The sequence below is a fragment of the Barbus barbus genome (genome assembly GCF_936440315.1).
Source record: "Barbus barbus genome assembly, chromosome: 31".
Lineage (NCBI taxonomy): Eukaryota > Metazoa > Chordata > Actinopteri > Cypriniformes > Cyprinidae > Barbus > Barbus barbus.
In genome coordinates this window covers 14,129,066-14,146,393 of record NC_136759.1, presented here as the reverse complement: position 1 = coordinate 14,146,393, position 17,328 = coordinate 14,129,066, and the positions used below count along the sequence as shown (strand labels likewise).

Sequence of the window (17,328 nt, the reverse complement as noted above, 5' to 3'; positions counted from 1 at the left end):
TGTAAATGGTTTTTCTAAATCATCATAATTGTAGTAGCAGGGAGTTCAGTTGATTTTGGCTATGACTGAGAGTCAGTAGAGACAAGGAAGGCTGTTATCTTCCCTGCCACATCCACACCTGCCAACCGCATAATCAGAGAGCTACGTTCTGGGCTTGTAAAATACTCAGAGACTGTTGTGGCAGGTCTGCAGAGCACTCCCTTTCAGGCTCAGCGTGCAGGAAAAGAGTGAGTGAAAGAGAGAAAGACTGGAAAAAGACAGCGAGACTGGGATGTGTGCTGGTCTGCCTCCACGTGGCAGTACTGAGAGCACCTGCAGATATCATGAGTATCACTCTTTATCTCACGCTCTTCCTTCTAACCCCGTGTCTGTCTATGATTCTTTCAGAGGCCTGATGTACTTTCCATTCTTGGGAAATAACAGTTTATCCTGGGCTCAATCTCAGACTGCCGCCACTGTATCTGAGGCATTTCTTGTTCTTGTCTCTCAACTATCATTCTGTCTCACACGAAACACTGTCTCCAGGCGTTTTCATTTATCACTCCCTCTCTGTCTTTCTTTCTGTCTGTCTGTCATTCTATGCTTGGCCTCTCTCACTACAGTTCATAGTCCTCTGAATTTGAATTTAAATTGATATAACAAACAAGTGAAATTTGCATAAATGAAATTTGAATTTATATGTAAAGAAGTAAAATTGAAATTCAAAGATTAGATTAAAAAAACTAAATAAATTTGTAGGTTTAGAAGAGGACGGATGAATGGATGGATAGATAGATAGATAGATAGAAATATTGATGATAGATGGACAGAACAACGAACAGACTGACTGACAGACGGATGGATGGATGGATGGATGGATGGATGGATGGAAAAACGATGATGATAGAACGAGAACAACGGACAGATAGATAGATAGATAGATAGATAGATAGATAGATAGATAGATAGATAGATAGATAGATAGATAGATAGATAGATAGATAGATAGATAGATAGATAGATAGAACGATGGATAGATGAATGATATACACTCACCTAAAGGATTATTAGGAACACCATACTAATACTGTTTGACCCCCTTTCGCCTTCAGAACTGCCTTAATTCTACGTGGCATTGATTCAACAAGGTGCTGAAAGCATTCTTTAGAAATGTTGGCCCATATTGATAGGATAGCATCTTGCAGTTGATGGCGATTTGTGGGATGCACATCCAGGGCACGAAGCTCCCGTTCCACCACATCCCAAAGATGCTCTATTGGGTTGAGATCTGGTGACTGTGGGGGCCATTTTAGTACAGTGAACTCACTGTCATGTTCAAGAAACCAATTTGAAATGATTTGAGCTTTGTGACATGGTGCATTATCCTGCTGGAAGTAGCCATCGGAGGATGGGTACATGGTGGTCATAAAGGGATGGACATGGTCAGAAACAATGCTCAGGTAGGCCGTGGCATTTAAACGATGCCCAATTGGCACTAAGGGGCCTAAAGTGTGCCAAGAAAACATCCCCCACACCATTACACCACCACCACCAGCCTGCACAGTGGTAACAAGGCATGATGGATCCATGTTCTCATTCTGTTTACGCCAAATTCTGACTCTACCATCTGAATGTCTCAACAGAAATCGAGACTCATCAGACCAGGCAACATTTTTCCAGTCTTCAACCGTCCAATTTTGGTGAGCTCGTGCAAATAGTAGCCTCTTTTTCCTATTTGTAGTGGAGATGAGTGGTACCCGGTGGGGTCTTCTGCTGTTGTAGCCCATCCGCCTCAAGGTTGTGCGTGTTGTGGCTTCACAAATGCTTTGCTGCATACCTCGGTTGTAACGAGTGGTTATTTCAGTCAAAGTTGCTCTTCTATCAGCTTGAATCAGTCGGCCCATTCTCCTCTGACCTCTAGCATCAACAAGGCATTTTCGCCCACAGGACTGCCGCATACTGGATGTTTTTCCCTTTTCACACCATTCTTTGTAAACCCTAGAAAAGGTTGTGTGTGAAAATCCCAGTAACTGAGCAGATTGTGAAATACTCAGACCGGCCCGTCTGGCACCAACAACCATGCACAGCTCAAAATTGCTTAAATCACCTTTCTTTCCCATTCTGACATTCAGTTTGGAGTTCAGGAGATTGTCTTGACCAGGACCACACCCCTAAATGCATTGAAGCAACTGCCATGTGATTGGTTGATTAGATAATTGCATTAATGAGAAATTGAACAGGTGTTCCTAATAATCCTTTAGGTGAGTGTATATATGACAATTGCTCATGACAACAGGATGCCAGGTTCATTATATATGTTTTGCTGCAACTTTACTGTCAAAACTTTAAACACATGAACTGTATCATCTTGTGTTCCTCTTCCTGTCCAGAGTTCAGGCGACCAGCAAATGCTTTTGCTCTGCCCTCACTGTGTGCTGTCTCCACAGAGGAGTCCTGCACTGCTGTTGCCAATTACCGCTGCATTTCTGCGGTTTCAATGGGCCATTGTGTTGACATTCTGCCTCATTTGAAGTACACTGGGTGAGTCAGGATTTAAAGAACACCCAGGACACCCTTTCTTTATTCTGCGGGATGTGGTGTAGATATAGCACTGCCGGACTCCTCTGGAGTCTCTCAGTTTTGAAAGACAGGTGCTTAGCTGGGAACCATACCTGTGGAGCTTGGTCCCACCACACGCCCACATTTGGCCTCGAGCACAAAAAAACTCTTGCCCTCCATTACTGCTGATGTGAATAAATTGTGTAGGGGTCAGTGGGTTATCTTTGGCTCTACTGTGCTTCAACATAGTCACTGCATTGTAAAAGCCCGTTAGAACACGTGTGTGTGTTCTGCTGTGCTTTTCCAGGGCAAGTGAGAGAGAGAGCGAAGATTGGGGTGGGAGGAAGATAAGATTTGCACGTTTGTTATCTGTGGTAACTCTGTTAAAGAACGCTCAAAATCTCAGACAAAGGATAAGACACACACAGGTGCCCACAGACACAAATACGTTAACAGATATTGCAGATATTTAGTATTAGACATAAACTCAGTTGATTTCCTCTTAGCTTCATGCTGTCAATCCCAAATAATGAAGATTATCCGGCCTGGATTTGGCATCCGGATCCTTGTCTAAGAGGTTTTTATTTTTTTATTTTTTTCAGCTGCTCTACATTGCGCTTTAAGTTAGCAATGGCATCAGAGTAGATATTAACAGCTGTCATCTAGCATCTTGGTTTGGTTGCTAAACTGGTTGACAATGGGTTTTTAATCTCTCAACTAACTATTTTGTGTTGTAGTTCTCTAGATGTTTCACAGTTTCGTTTTAGTCGTAGTTTTTGTCTTTTGACGAACATATCATTTAAATGTAGTCAATATTTCATCAAGTTATTTATTTATATTAGTATTTATTTATATTAGTCAGTTTTACTCAGATAAATTACAGAGTGTTAACTTTTAGTTTTAGTTACTTTTTCTTATTTGTAAGTCGCTTTGGATAAAAGCATCTGCTAAATGACTAAAAGTAAGTAAAAGTAAAATACTATCTAGTTTTAGTTTAGATAGTTTAGTTTAGAGTGCAACATATGCAAAATATATTTAAACATTTTATACATTAAACCAGTTAAACAGTGATTTTTCTCTGTTCAAAATTCATATTCTTTCAAGACATATCTTTAAAAAAATTATTAGTGCATTATAAATATTTTTCATCAACAGTGTGTTTTTAATTGTCATGGTGCACTTTTTTTTTTACCTCATCTTCGTTTTACTAACAAAATCCAAACACTCTTTGTTAAAGAGATTGAGTCATCTGCATTACGGCATTAACATCCTCCACTAGGCTTGTAGCAACTAGCAGAATTTGCACCATTTTCTTGAGACAAACTAACCCTAAGAACAGACGTAATGCATTTTTTCCACTGTGAAGACAGCATGTACTATTAAAGTAAATAAACTCTAAATTGTATAATATAAATTTGACTTAGGAAGTAGGTAACAAATGAGCATGTATATTGTTTTTGTTGAGGAGATCAAAAATGCATCCTCATATCTATCTTTTCAGTGGAGTGTCATATTGCAAGTATTTTTCAATAAAGGCATTTTAAACTGGCAAAGAAGCGTTAATAATTATAGTTTTGACATACACCGTTCACCATGTTATGACATAACCATAAATATTTATGCCTTCTGTGACATATTTATACACACCACACATCTGTATCGAGGACCATTTTCCACTACATATACCCCATGTTGCCAAACTTCACCAAATGACCATAACAGCACTTCAAATCCCATGTTTGGCTCTGGCAGTGTGAGAAACGCTCTCCTCGCTTTGACTTGCCTCACCCCAGAGTGCCAATACATCTAGTTTTCACCCATCTAATATTGCCAAATTCGAGTTGTTTTTAAAACCGTCCACTTTGGTTACATGGATCACAGAGGAATGTTGTCTGATCTGACATGTTTGGCTTTAAATTCGTTTTGATGTTGGGAGTTTTCGAGATTTGGACAGCCTGCCAGGTAGCCAAGTAGCCTTCCAAAGGCTTAAAGGCTGAGCATTTGTTTGCAAAGATTCACTTAAGCGTCCACATTTGAGGCTGCTGGACTCCAAGCCTTTATTTATGAGGCAAATGCGTATGAAAATGCGCCTGTATAATTTTACTCCTTGGCAGGAGGGTTAAAGGAGCTTACTTGAACATACTAGCATGTGTTTGTTTGCATGTATTTGTGTGAGATATGTTTGACGTTTCCAGCTTGGTGCTGGCCCGAAGCCAAAGCACTCACAATGGAACAGATCATTTAATCTCCTCCCGTTGCCCTGCCTGGATCTCCATGTCCAGCACAGATTCCTGGCAGAGAAGAAGGAGTAGGACAAAAAACCTTTGCACAGCTATTAATACAGTAGAGTGCGAGGGAGAGAAAGAGGAAAAGAGTGAGGGAATGCGAGAGGGAGGGTGGAAAAGAGAGAATAGATTGTGCATGGGGGGGCTAGAGAAAGGCATCCAGCCGCTCCCATGCTGCCCCTGGCTCTCCTAATTACTTCCAGACAATGCCATGTATTTTCATCTCCGTGATTACAGGTTAATAATTCTGTGTTTACTGGATGACCTCACTGCCCTTCAGGAACCATTGTCCCGCCTTGTAGGAATGCTTAAGGGCCAAGATTGGGAGAGGTTAGGTGAAGAAGTTCTAGTTAAGACCTTGCCTATCCACCCTATATGCCGTCAGATTACTTCCCATGTGTGTGTCGCTGGAGTACAAGGCCATCGGTGTCTCAGCTGGTGCTAAAGTCTAAACCAAGTTAAGTTCTTAGATTTTGGATGCAAACTCTTAAAATGGTCCATTTTCTCTCCATGGCCTAAGGTGGTGTGTTTGACTACTGCCCAGGTTTGTGTTCTCCATGTGCAGGTGGGGCTGTAGATGTAGCGAATCCCTCTGGGCTACAAACCATCAATCGTGCTGCAGCGAATCGTGGTGAAGTGGACTCGCTGCATGGTCATGTAGTTTTAATCTGAAGAGGTTTCTCAAGAGTCAAGAAGCTCCTGCGTCAGAACACACACGATTGTTTATAGATAAGTAATGTACAGTTCAGTTTCAAGAGCATTTCCCACTATTGGTACACCAAAGAGGTGTAGAAATGCTTTGTTAGGCAAACTGAAATGTATTTATGTGGTAGCATTTAAAATACCAGGTGGACGGTAGCAAAGTTATGCCGTTAATTTAGAATATCTCAACTCTAAGTATTTTAATTTCTGGAAACTACCTTTCGTAAAAAAGATGTTCCAGAATTCTGATTTGTGAACAAATCATTCTTTTGAATCAAATCCAATTGAACTAGTCCACAAATAACATGAATTAATTAATCTGTGAAATCAAGCGATCCTCTTTCAGACAATTCTTTTCAGTGAACCGTTTCACAAACAGCACTGAATGATTCAGTTGCACCAGTTAAACGTACTGATTCAGTAATCGAGTTTGAGCACACCTTAAGCTAACAAATCCCTTAATTGGTCTTGTTTTATTCAAAACGGGCCAAGAATTGAGAGTAATCTTCAAAGCTTGAATATGCTGACCCCTAATAATTTAGTTAGACTGGACTCTAACCAGTATTTAATATGACTGAATAAACTTGACTACATTTGGTTACACCAATTAAATTAAATTAGAAAGTCAGATACAGGGCTTGAATTTATATGGCCTGGAGGACAACAAGGCTTTTTACAGTTTACATTTGTGAATGTGGGAGTATGTGGGAGTGAAAATGAAACACACCCAACTCCCTGAGAAATCAGGAGGAATTCTCGTAGTTCACATGCAGCTGAGTGTTCAAATGCCTCTGCACAGGTTTTCTTTCCATTCTTGCTTCTGTTAGAAGAAAGAAATTGCGGGCTTTGTGGTGCTTCGAAAAACAGGTGTTTGGGCCTCTTTCTTCACATACACTTGAGTTTGTGAAGGAAATTACAGACCAAAGACCCTCACAAACCAAGCATCTCATCCCTGTCTGTCTCAAATTTATAGACTCTGCCTTTCTCTGACTTTTTGACAGCAGGAATAACAACCCTTAATTTAGTATTGGCTAAATTGGGGGACAAATATTTCTCTTCAATCACGAATGATTCTTTTGTTTTTCAGACTATAATTTATGCCTTAAACAGCATCCACTCTGCTTTTCCTGTACCCTCCTGCTCCAAAAGTGAGCCCAGCTATCTGTACATTGGAAAATATAAATAACACTCTCAGCATGGCTTATTAATACCAGAGAGGGCCTTGTAAGAGCTGGCTATCTGTAGGATTTGAGTGACAGAGGCTGGAATTAGACCTCTGAACCCTCCAGAGTTCTCCCACAAACATGCCCTCTATTGTTCTTTATGTTCCATTCCATTCCCCCGCCACCACAACGTTCCAAGAATCTCAAATGTCACACTGAGGCAAGAATATCTTCTTAGATACATTTAAAATCAGATGCGCACACACACAGCACTTTCATCTCCCGGATCATACACAGAGCCGCTCTCTGTTTGCTCTTGCAGTAACAATGCTCAACTCCTATTTCACTCACCATCAAATCACTCCAAGATTATATACAATACAACCTTGTGATTATCCACAGAAAAATCTTCCTTTATGCACCCCAGCATTGCACAGGCAGGCTGCCAGAACGCTGGGGAAATTCTTATTTCGCCATAGAGGGACATTTAGACTCGCATGAAAGGTTTTCTGTGTGGGAAGTCCATTGTCTGAGCGGATTGTACATAGTAACCGCATTTAGAGGCATTCGGCCTATTGTAAGAAAAAAAAACAAATGAACCGAAGACTCCTTAAGGCCTTTTCTTGTCTTCTCACCTGCAGGAGTGATTATTGTGTCTCTGAAGGGGCTGCATTCAGTCCTCTAGTGGTCTGTTTTGAATTGTCTGAGAGACGGTGCTGTTGTCAAAAGCACCCTTATTGTCTTTGAGTGTCTTCAGTTATGGAGGAACAGCACGTAAAGGAGATGAGTGACCCTCCCTGAGGACAAAGGATAGACTATCCAATTTTTTTTTTACTCTTGTGTGTGGCTAGAGGACTCGTTGGGCTGAACAACTACACTGTCATCAGTTGAACCAGTTCACAGCAATAGCATTGAATGATTCAGTTGTGAAAATTACTGATTGTTGCAGTTAACAACTCAATGATCTGTTCAAGACCAGATAGCAATGGCCATTTGAATTGTTTCACAAATAACACTACTTAGTTAATTTGTGAATTTGACTGATTGAATTAACTACTCAATTATCTGCTTGAGACTTGCTCTGAGACCCAGTGGTTATGTCCGATATCACTGATTCTTTTCAATAAGTCATATTGACATTAATAACATTAATTCATTTGTGAATTTGACTGATCCAGTCGCAGCATTTAACAACTCATTTCAATGTTCTAGTCAATGCCTGACTGCGTTGTGCAGTTCCTGAACAAATCTTTCTTTTGAGCCAATTATTTTCAAAGAATCACATGAACCAGTTCACAGACATAAAGGAATGATTCAGCTGTGAATTCAGCTGATCTGATTGCATCAGTCATTAAGTAAGCAATTCAATTATATGTTTGAGACCAGATAGTGATGTCTAATTTGTGAATGTCAGTCTTTTGAGGCCAGTCTTTTCAATGAATCAGTTGAACGGGTTCACAATTAATTAATTTGTGAATTTGACTGATCCAGTTGCAGCAGTTAAAGGGTTCATGACCAAACCAAAATTCCCTTGATCTTTTGACATATAAATTCATTGTACTATAAAAACATCCTGTAAGTTTCAGAACTCAAACTTTGTCATTAGTCTAAAAACAGCTTATATTGAAGGCAATCTGCCAATATGACAGTTTCCGGAGTGTTCTACTCTATGATGTAATACTGTAGATAAGCACCGCCTCCACAGATTTAGATCAATGCCAGCTTCTACAGCACTGCCTGTTTAGCCCCGCCCACAGATTTGCACATCTAGTGTTTACAATATAGGCAAACGCACAGGTCTATGCAGAAACCGAACGATAAAGATGGCTCTGAAGACAACAAGACACTGTTCAGTGCCAAGCTGTGGAAAAAACATTTTTGCATTGCTTTCCTTCTGATCCCAACATTAGAAAAGAGTGGAAACAGTAGAAAATAATTAAAAATTCATTTTTAATTAAGTTCCAGACCGCGTCAGTAAGAATTTGGTCCTTTGTTCACTTCATTTTACCGCGGATTCATTTACAAACAAGGCACAATTTGGCGCAGGATTTTCAAAAAGATTGAAACTAAAAGACAATGCTGTACCGAAAATATATGATATAACAGTAATGCCACACCACACAAGTGTGAGTTACGTTAACTGTTATTTATAACTGTTTATTACGTGGTCACTATTGCTTTGTCTGTTAAACAGATCTTTTTATATGTATTGAGTTGTGTATGTATTTTTTGCCTATTCAAACTGAGCGTTCTGATGAGGGGGGTTAAAAACAGGACAGAAAATAGCCTATTACTTCTAAATTTTGATGTTTTTTGATGTAAAAATCTTGATAATATTGTAAGTGGACTTCAGAGAACAGTCAAAAAAAAAACGGAGGCAGTTCATCACCTTTTATAACTCAATGATCTGCTTGAGCCTTGATCTGAGACCCAGTGGCTATGTCCGATAATGAATGAATCACCGATTCTTTTCAATAATTCAGTTGAACCAGTTAAAGATAACATTAATTCATTTGTGAATTTGACTAATCCATGCCAGCTGATCTGATTGCATCAGTCATCAAGTCAACACTTCAATAATCTGTTTGAAACCAGACAGCCCAATCTGTGAATATATCATTCTTTTGAGGCCAGCAACTCTGAAACCTGATGACATTGTCAGATTTGTGCACAACCATTCTACAGAATCTGCTACTTGTTTATTAACCGAAAATATCAAACAATTACTTGTCAAGGAAAATGTAGTTGGTGCAGTATTTCTAGATCTAAAAAAGGCATTTGATATAGTAAATCACAACACCTTAATTTCAAAATTAGCTAAATTCAGTTTATATAAACTGTCATTGTCCTGGTTTGAATCATATTTAAAAGGCCGTGAACAGTGTGTTATAATAAATAATGTGAGTTCCACCTTTCTCAAGATTGAAACAGGGATCCCTCAGGGCACTGTCTTGGGACCCATACTCTTCAGCCTCTACATTAATGATTTGCCAGACGTATGTCCAGATATAGGTCTACAGATGTATGGAGATGACACAGTGGTGTATGCATCTAGTAATACCTGTACTTCTGTGGCTGACAAACTAAATGCCAACTTAGACAAAATATAATCGTGGCTGTCTTCATCTTGTTTAACTTTAAACACTAAAAATACAAACCCCATCTGCTTTTCCATTAAAAAACTGCCTCAAACACAACTTCGGAATGTACAAATTAACGGGGAGCTTATTGAACAAGTACCTGAAGTGAAGTATCTGGGAATAATTATGGACTATCAGTTGAATTTTAAAAGTCATATCAAGAAAATCTGTAAAACCATTAAGGCCAATTTGGGCTGTTTTTTGATGATAAGAAACTGCTTCGCTCTTGACTGTGCTTTTATTTTTATGAATTCTATGATTCTTTCATACATATCGTATGGTTTAACCACATGGTCCCAAGCTCACCAGTCATCAGTTAAGACCATAAAGTGTCTTTATAACCGAGCCTGGAAAGTCCTGGACAAGAAGAGAATAAGGTACCATCACTACCAAATGTTAAGCAAATATAAGATTTTAAGTTTTGCAAATTTTATCTCCCTGCATTTTGTTAAATTGGTCTTCAAATGCCTAAATAACGCTGCTCCCACACCCCTTTGCAAAATAATAACAAGACAGCAAAGTGGTACCAGATCCACCACCCGATCAGCGTTAAAAGGCAATTGTAGTATCCCTTTCCGTAGAACATCATTTGCCCAAACTGCCTTTTCAATAAATGGGGCAAAATTATGGAACTCCTTGCCAGACCACTTGAAATGTATCCCAACATTAGCCATTTTCAAAAAACAAAAACAAATTGTGGCTAATTCAGGAACAATATTGTTCTCATATTTTTTGTACTGTGCTTTCTCTGTATCCTATTTTTATTTTTTTATTTTTTTAATGCATTTCATTTTATTTCATCTCTATCTTATTTTTAATAATGTTAATCTGTATTTTTATTTTTAACCAAAAGCCCTACTAGGGACAAGTGTTGTAAATTAGCTTCAGCTTAAAACACTATGATGCATACATCAGATGACTGTTTAAGTTTATCTATGTTTTTTGTATCCGTCCCTTTTTAAATAAACTATAAATAAATAAATCAATTGATTATCAAAATAGTCGTTAGTTGCAGCCTTAGACTAAAATGCTTTTCCACATGTTCTGTCTCACCTCCCTATTTCCTGCACTTGTTTTATTGCTCCTCTCTATTAATGCAATGACGCATTCTCTGGGATGGGGAATGTGTTGTTCCTGGAGGAAAAAAGAGCAACTGGGGTGAGTGCATGCGGTTCAGTGAACATGAGATGGGTGTGGTTAGATTCCCCCCTACACCTCTTAATTTAGCCCAGGGGCCGAGCAGCAGGTGACCTCTGTGCCAAAATAGTGTCTGAACCAATGCATTTGGAAGGAATTTCAGATACAAACCTTAATGGCTTCAGGCAGTGTTTTTCCAAATTCAGGCTGTGCAAAAACACTATAATAGATGTTCCCAATTACTAAACAGTCACATGTCTGCTGATATCCCCTAGAGAGACTGACACATGACGCAGTCCAGCATTGAAAACCTGCGTGTTCAGGCAGCAAATCAGAGTTGGATACGTTTCATGGTTGGGGTGAATTTTGTCTCCCCCTATCTCCTTCTCTCAATGGGACAGGCACCGACCGAACGCCCCTCTAGCATTCTTTAGATGTGATGTCACCTGGCTCCCAGTTCCAATTACTTCTTGAGTCTCACTAGAAAGTTATTTCTCTTTTAAAATGCACTGATCGCGTGCCTAATTTTTAGTCCCTTTTGTATTTGCACTCATAAATGAGCACTTTCTGTGCATGAAGGCACATTTGTTTGCATATTAGCATGTGTTTGCATGTACTCGTGAGGGTCAGGCTGCACACAAAGGAGCTTTTTAAAGCCCATTGATAAGCTGCCAGGTAATTAATGACAGTGCACAGTCATTCGTTTGGTTTGTTTCCAGGCTTTAGACAACTAGTCCACCACCCTCTTTGGAGGCAATCTGTTTTTATAATGGTTAGCTCATTGCAGCCGAGGCCAAACATCTGTATCTGTATAAGTATTTGATGGTTGAGGTCTGAAGGAAATGAAGCAAGGCGGTGACCTTCATGTGTCAGCGTGTAACTTCAAGGCATTTACGTTAGCATGTGTTCTTGCATTTAGGTCAAACAGAAGAGTGCATAGAGGGCACAAGTAAAGATTAAAGATTATTAAAGGTTATAATAGCCTTTATAATCTTATAAAGATTATAAAGGCTATTAAAGATTAAAATAGACCAGCAAAGCAGCCATATCTATTGATGACCCACATCAGCTCTGATCCAGAGCTTTGATTTATTTTTAAAAGCGACTAGGCTTCTGTAAACATCACTGGACTCCATAGTGATTTCATAGTGAACTCATCAATCAAATGTCTTTGATTAAATTACATCATTCATTTGCTGTAGCAGAATGTGACCTTCTGAAGAACTCATTTGAAGCCACTTTGGCTCTTTTCATGTCTCTGATTAGGGTTTATTGGATAATCACATCATGTGTCTCATGTTCGTTACCCTGTTTTGGTGCTTAACAATTTGGGACTGTGCCTCTTGAGAAAGATACTTGTTTTTTAAGGGCTCGTTTTAAAGATATTTATTTATAACCAATTTATTGATAGCCAAAATATGCTGATATTAAAATTCCACATTGTTTTGTCTAGCAATCGTGTTTAAATGCTGCAGATGACTTTAGGCATTACAACATATAATGTACAGTATGAAAAATCTGATATTCATTCTGAGATCTGCTAAAGATTACATTTAACAGTGGTATTAAATCATTAGTCTTTTTAAAGATTAACCATACATTCTGCTTCTCTCTATAATAGAGTGTTGAGCGAGATGAGCCCATTGAAGTTGATCCAGCACCAGTTTCCCAAGGCTTGGAGAATGGACACTTATCCTCAACAGGTTTTACCCATAATTCCTTCTCGAAACCACACAAAACAAGTCGCAACCCAACGGAAACAAGCCACAATACAAACAAGCCACAACACAACAAAATTAGCAAAACACAACAGAAACAAGCCGCAACAAAACGAAAACAAGCCACGACACAAAAGAAACAAGCCACGACACAACGAAATTAGCAAAACACAACAGAAACAAGCCGCAACACAATGAAATTAGCAAAACACAACAGAAACAAGCCGCAACACAACGAAAACAAGTCACGACACAAAAGAAACAAGCCACGACACAACGAAATTAGCAAAACACAACAGAAACAAGCCGCATCACAATGAAATTAGCAAAACACAACAGAAACAAGCCGCAACACAACGAAAACAAGCCACGACACAACAGAAACAAGCCGCAACACAACGAAATTAGCAAAACACAACAGAAACAAGCCACGATACAACAAAATTAGCAAAACACAACAGAAACAAGCCGCAACAAAACGAAAACAAGCCACGACACAACGAAATTAGCAAAACACAACAGAAACAAGCCACGATACAACAAAATTAGCAAAACACAACAGAAACAAGCCGCAACAAAACGAAAACAAGCCACGACACAACGAAATTAGCAAAACACAACAGAAACAAGCCGCAACACAATGAAATTAGCAAAACACAACAGAAACAAGCCGCAACAAAACAAAAACAAGCCACGACACAAAAGAAACAAGCCACGACACAACGAAATTAGCAAAACACAACAGAAACAAGCCACGATACAACAAAATTAGCAAAACACAACAGAAACAAGCCGCAACACAATGGAAACAAGCCACAACTATTGAAACGAACTGACCACAATCCATCATCTCTCCAATCAGAAAATTCCACTGTGCCTTTGAGGAGAATCTCACCACCCAACGGTGCGTCACAGGAGCACTCAGCCCCCTTTTCAATGGCGATGCCACACCTGCCAATCACAGCAACCACCAAAGTGGCTGACTCAGCAGTTATGAAAAGTCCTGAGTCACCTGGTAGCCCGATGCAAGCCACGCCGTCAGCCATAACAGATTCACTGACAAACAGTCAGCCGGTCACCAGTAATAACCAGCCACAGTCTCCTGTTCATGCAGGTACGACTCTATCATAACTTCACAAAGTGAGGATACAGATGAGTCTTTCTGCTCTCATCTCCTAAATGTGTGTGTTGGTCTTGTGGTTACAGTATCGTCTGTGAAAACATGGGCTCCGACTCCTGCCAGGACTATGGGTTCTCCACGGCTTAGTGGTAGGACAAATTCAGCCATTCTCTGTGACTCATATAAACAGCGGTGTTTTTATCATGAAGTCTGTCTCATTGTTTGTGTTGCTACATGTTTTGTTTTACAGAGAAAGCATCTTCGGCTCCAGCCAAGTCAGTGACTTACTCTGGGCTTTTCCCACACAGTACAGACAGGTGGGTCGAGTGTGAAATATGTCTAAGTGCAAATAAAGGTTTCCACTGAGCAAGATAGTCTTGGTAACACTTTACAATAAGGATGCATTTGTCAGCATTAGTACATTAGTTATCATAAACTGTGAACAAGCTATTTTTTGTAAATCATTTATTTATCTTGGTTAATGTTAATATCTATATGCACTACCATTTAAAAAATACTTTTATTCAGCAAAGATGCATCACATCAAAAGAGACAGTAAAGATATGTATAATGTTACAAAAGTTTTCTATTTCAAATAAACAATGTTCTTTTGAACTTTTATATTCATTAATAAATCCTGGGGGAAAACCAGTTTTCACAAAAATATTGTGCAGCACAGTAATATGGAATGAGTATGAAGACTAGAGTAATGGCTATTGAGAATTCAGCTTTGCCATCACAGGAATAAATTAATTACATTTTAAAAAATATATTAAAAATAGAAAACAGTTTTTTTAAATCAAATAAATGCAGCTTTGGTTAGCATAAGAGGCTTCTTTTTTAAAATTAAAAATATATATATTACCGATTCCAAACTTTTGAACAAAATGTATACTAAAGCATTTCTTAACACTTCAGGTTGTATAAAATAACATGATGTATTGAGAACAAACATGAAATAACAGTGGAGAGTAATATATTTATAAATTAGCATTAAGATTAATGCTGTAAAAAAATTGAAAATTTTTAGTTTATAATATATAATTATTTATTGTAAAGTGTTATCAGTATTGTATTTTTCTGTCCTGTGTTTTTATTTGTAAAATATATTTTGTTTACCTTTCTAAACTAAATTTATTTTTATTTTTTTAAATGTTAAGTAATGTAACATATTTAATTAAAAGTGATGCTGTCTACACACATCTGTGGGTGAGTTAAGTCTTGTTTCAAGTAGACAGTGTCCCTAGTAAAAACATAAATTAGGAAAATGGTAATTTAAAATGGTTATAGGGATTATATTAGTCTCCTGGCTTTGTTAAAGCCAACCCTACACCCTTGGATTAGACAACTGGAAAATCTAAAATGCATAAATAATTTTATCATGAAGTGTTGCCAAAATAAAGTAAATATTGCACAGAACTGAAATGTTTCTGGGCCATCTTTTTCTCTTTGTATCAGGAACGAGGATATGTCAGGAGATTTATCCTTTGGTAGAGGTATTGAGCGCAGACGGGAGCTTGTGAGGTCCCAGACTTTACCTCGAAACATTGGAGCCCAGACTCGCAGGTCCATTTTTGAGAGGCTGGACTCTGAGAACAACAGGTAATGGATTCACCTGCATGTTTATGCAACCTTTTTTTCATGCTCTGAAAAGTCCATCACAATAAAAATCTCTTGCGTTGATCTTCCCAACTAAGTCGACCCAAGCCTGTGGATTCCAAACCAAAGCTGAAACGCTCTCAGAGTTTTGGAGTATCCAGTGCTAGCAGTATCAAGCAGATTCTTCTGGAATGGTGTCGATCCAAGACCATTGGGTACCAGGTAAGACATTCATGCATCATGGGATTTATCTCAAATCAGCAGAAAAAGAGGCCTTTGCACACATATAGTGTATTAAATCTATGGTTTAACAACACTTCAGCCTGATAAAATGAGGATTATCATGTATCACAGGGCTTCCAATACTATTATTTTAAGATTAGTATATTATAAAGTGTTATTCTCTCCATTAGCTTTAACGTATCAACTTTATTAGCATCGAAAAGAGATTGAATGAACATTATGTGTGGTATTAGTGTTCCATATATTCTGCCTGACTCTAGTGGGGCTTTGCAAACCAGCCCATGTGGCTCTAGTTAGAGATAGTAATGTAATGGTCAAGCGTAATTTAGAGTCAACAGAGAGCAGTACGTAAATATGAGAAGCAAAGCAGACAGCTGACAGCGGACAACACGCATGACGGTTTCCATTTCCCTCAGTGACAGACAATGTCTGAACCTGTCAGATTTTCCAGCTACGGATGAAAAATGAACACTATTAAATGCTGAGGTGTACAGAAATTTCAGCATATGAAGATAAGAGCCAGACAACAATAAAACATCTGCTCTGACTGCCACAAGCATGTCTGCAGACTCTCAAAGAAAATTCTTCTTCTTCTATGCCTCTCGCTTACCCACGGTTTAAGAGAAAATAATGAAAATAAAATTTATTGTAATTCATTATTATTATTCCCTTAAGATTTATTATATTCTTAAATTAAATTGATGAAAAAAATTATAAATTCGGCACTACTCCGGCAAATTAAATGAAAATAAAAATGTTGGCAACTATCTAAAAATAAAGTTTAAGTTTTTGATATCTTGTTTTATTCAGTCAATGTTTATTTCATTTCAAGTAATGAAAAAAAGAATGGTTTTAATTGTAGTTTTAATTAAATATAATAACCCTATATATATATATATATATATATATATATATATATATATATATATATATATATATATATATATTATACAATTATTTTGATGGAAAATTACAAAAACAGGCCTTTTTTTGGAATAACATGCACATTTAAGAAAATATATGAAGCCGACTTTGACTTTGTGTTGAAGGGTATAGGAGCAAAACCTCAGTGTGCTGTGAAATATAATAGCTTCACTCTCTCCCATTAATCTGCAGAACATCGATATTCAAAACTTCTCATCCAGCTGGAGTGACGGCATGGCATTCTGCGCCCTGGTCCACTCTTTCTTCCCCACAGAGTTTGACTACAACGTCCTGTCCCCTGCCGACCGCAAACATAACTTTGAGCTGGCATTCAGCACTGCAGAGTAAGTCACTGGAATGGAGGCGATTCTGTTCAGCCTTTTCACAATAGCATTGAGATGTCAACACACTTCATGGTGCCTTAACCTCTTAAAGTTGAGTAGTTTGTTTTACCGTCATCCCATCACACACTGAAAAGGGTAGATGACCAAGAAAAAAAATACACAATTAACAAGAAAAATGATATATTCACTGCTGTTCAGAACTTTGGTGTCAGTGAGATTTAAAAAAAAAAAAAAAAAAAACTTTTATTCAGCAAGGATGCATTAAATTGATCTAAAGTGGCATTATAAATTTACAAAATATTTCTATTTAAAATAAATAAAATATTTTTTTCTTATAGCGTTGTTTTGACAAAAAATATTTATAAAAAATAAACTGTTTTCATAATTTTTAATAGTAAGAAATCAGCATATTAGA

At 38.1% G+C, this 17,328-nt stretch overlaps 1 protein-coding gene across 3 annotated transcripts in view; it reads left to right on the top strand.

Moving 5' to 3' along the window:
- Positions 1–17,328, top strand: part of LOC306851540 (smoothelin-like protein 2) — a 28,996-nt gene that overhangs the window by 8,129 nt on the left and 3,539 nt on the right. For all 3 annotated transcript variants that reach the window (XR_013782511.1, XM_079387841.1, XM_079387842.1), the window contains exons 3-9: positions 12,587–12,668; positions 13,546–13,797; positions 13,890–13,952; positions 14,054–14,120; positions 15,262–15,405; positions 15,501–15,624; positions 16,762–16,913. Coding sequence is in view for 2 of the 3 variants with exons in the window: in XM_079387841.1 (XP_079243967.1) it covers positions 12,587–12,668; positions 13,546–13,797; positions 13,890–13,952; positions 14,054–14,120; positions 15,262–15,405; positions 15,501–15,624; positions 16,762–16,913 (884 nt within the window). In the remaining variant the exon portion in view is untranslated. The remainder of the gene's footprint in view (positions 1–12,586; positions 12,669–13,545; positions 13,798–13,889; positions 13,953–14,053; positions 14,121–15,261; positions 15,406–15,500; positions 15,625–16,761; positions 16,914–17,328) is intronic.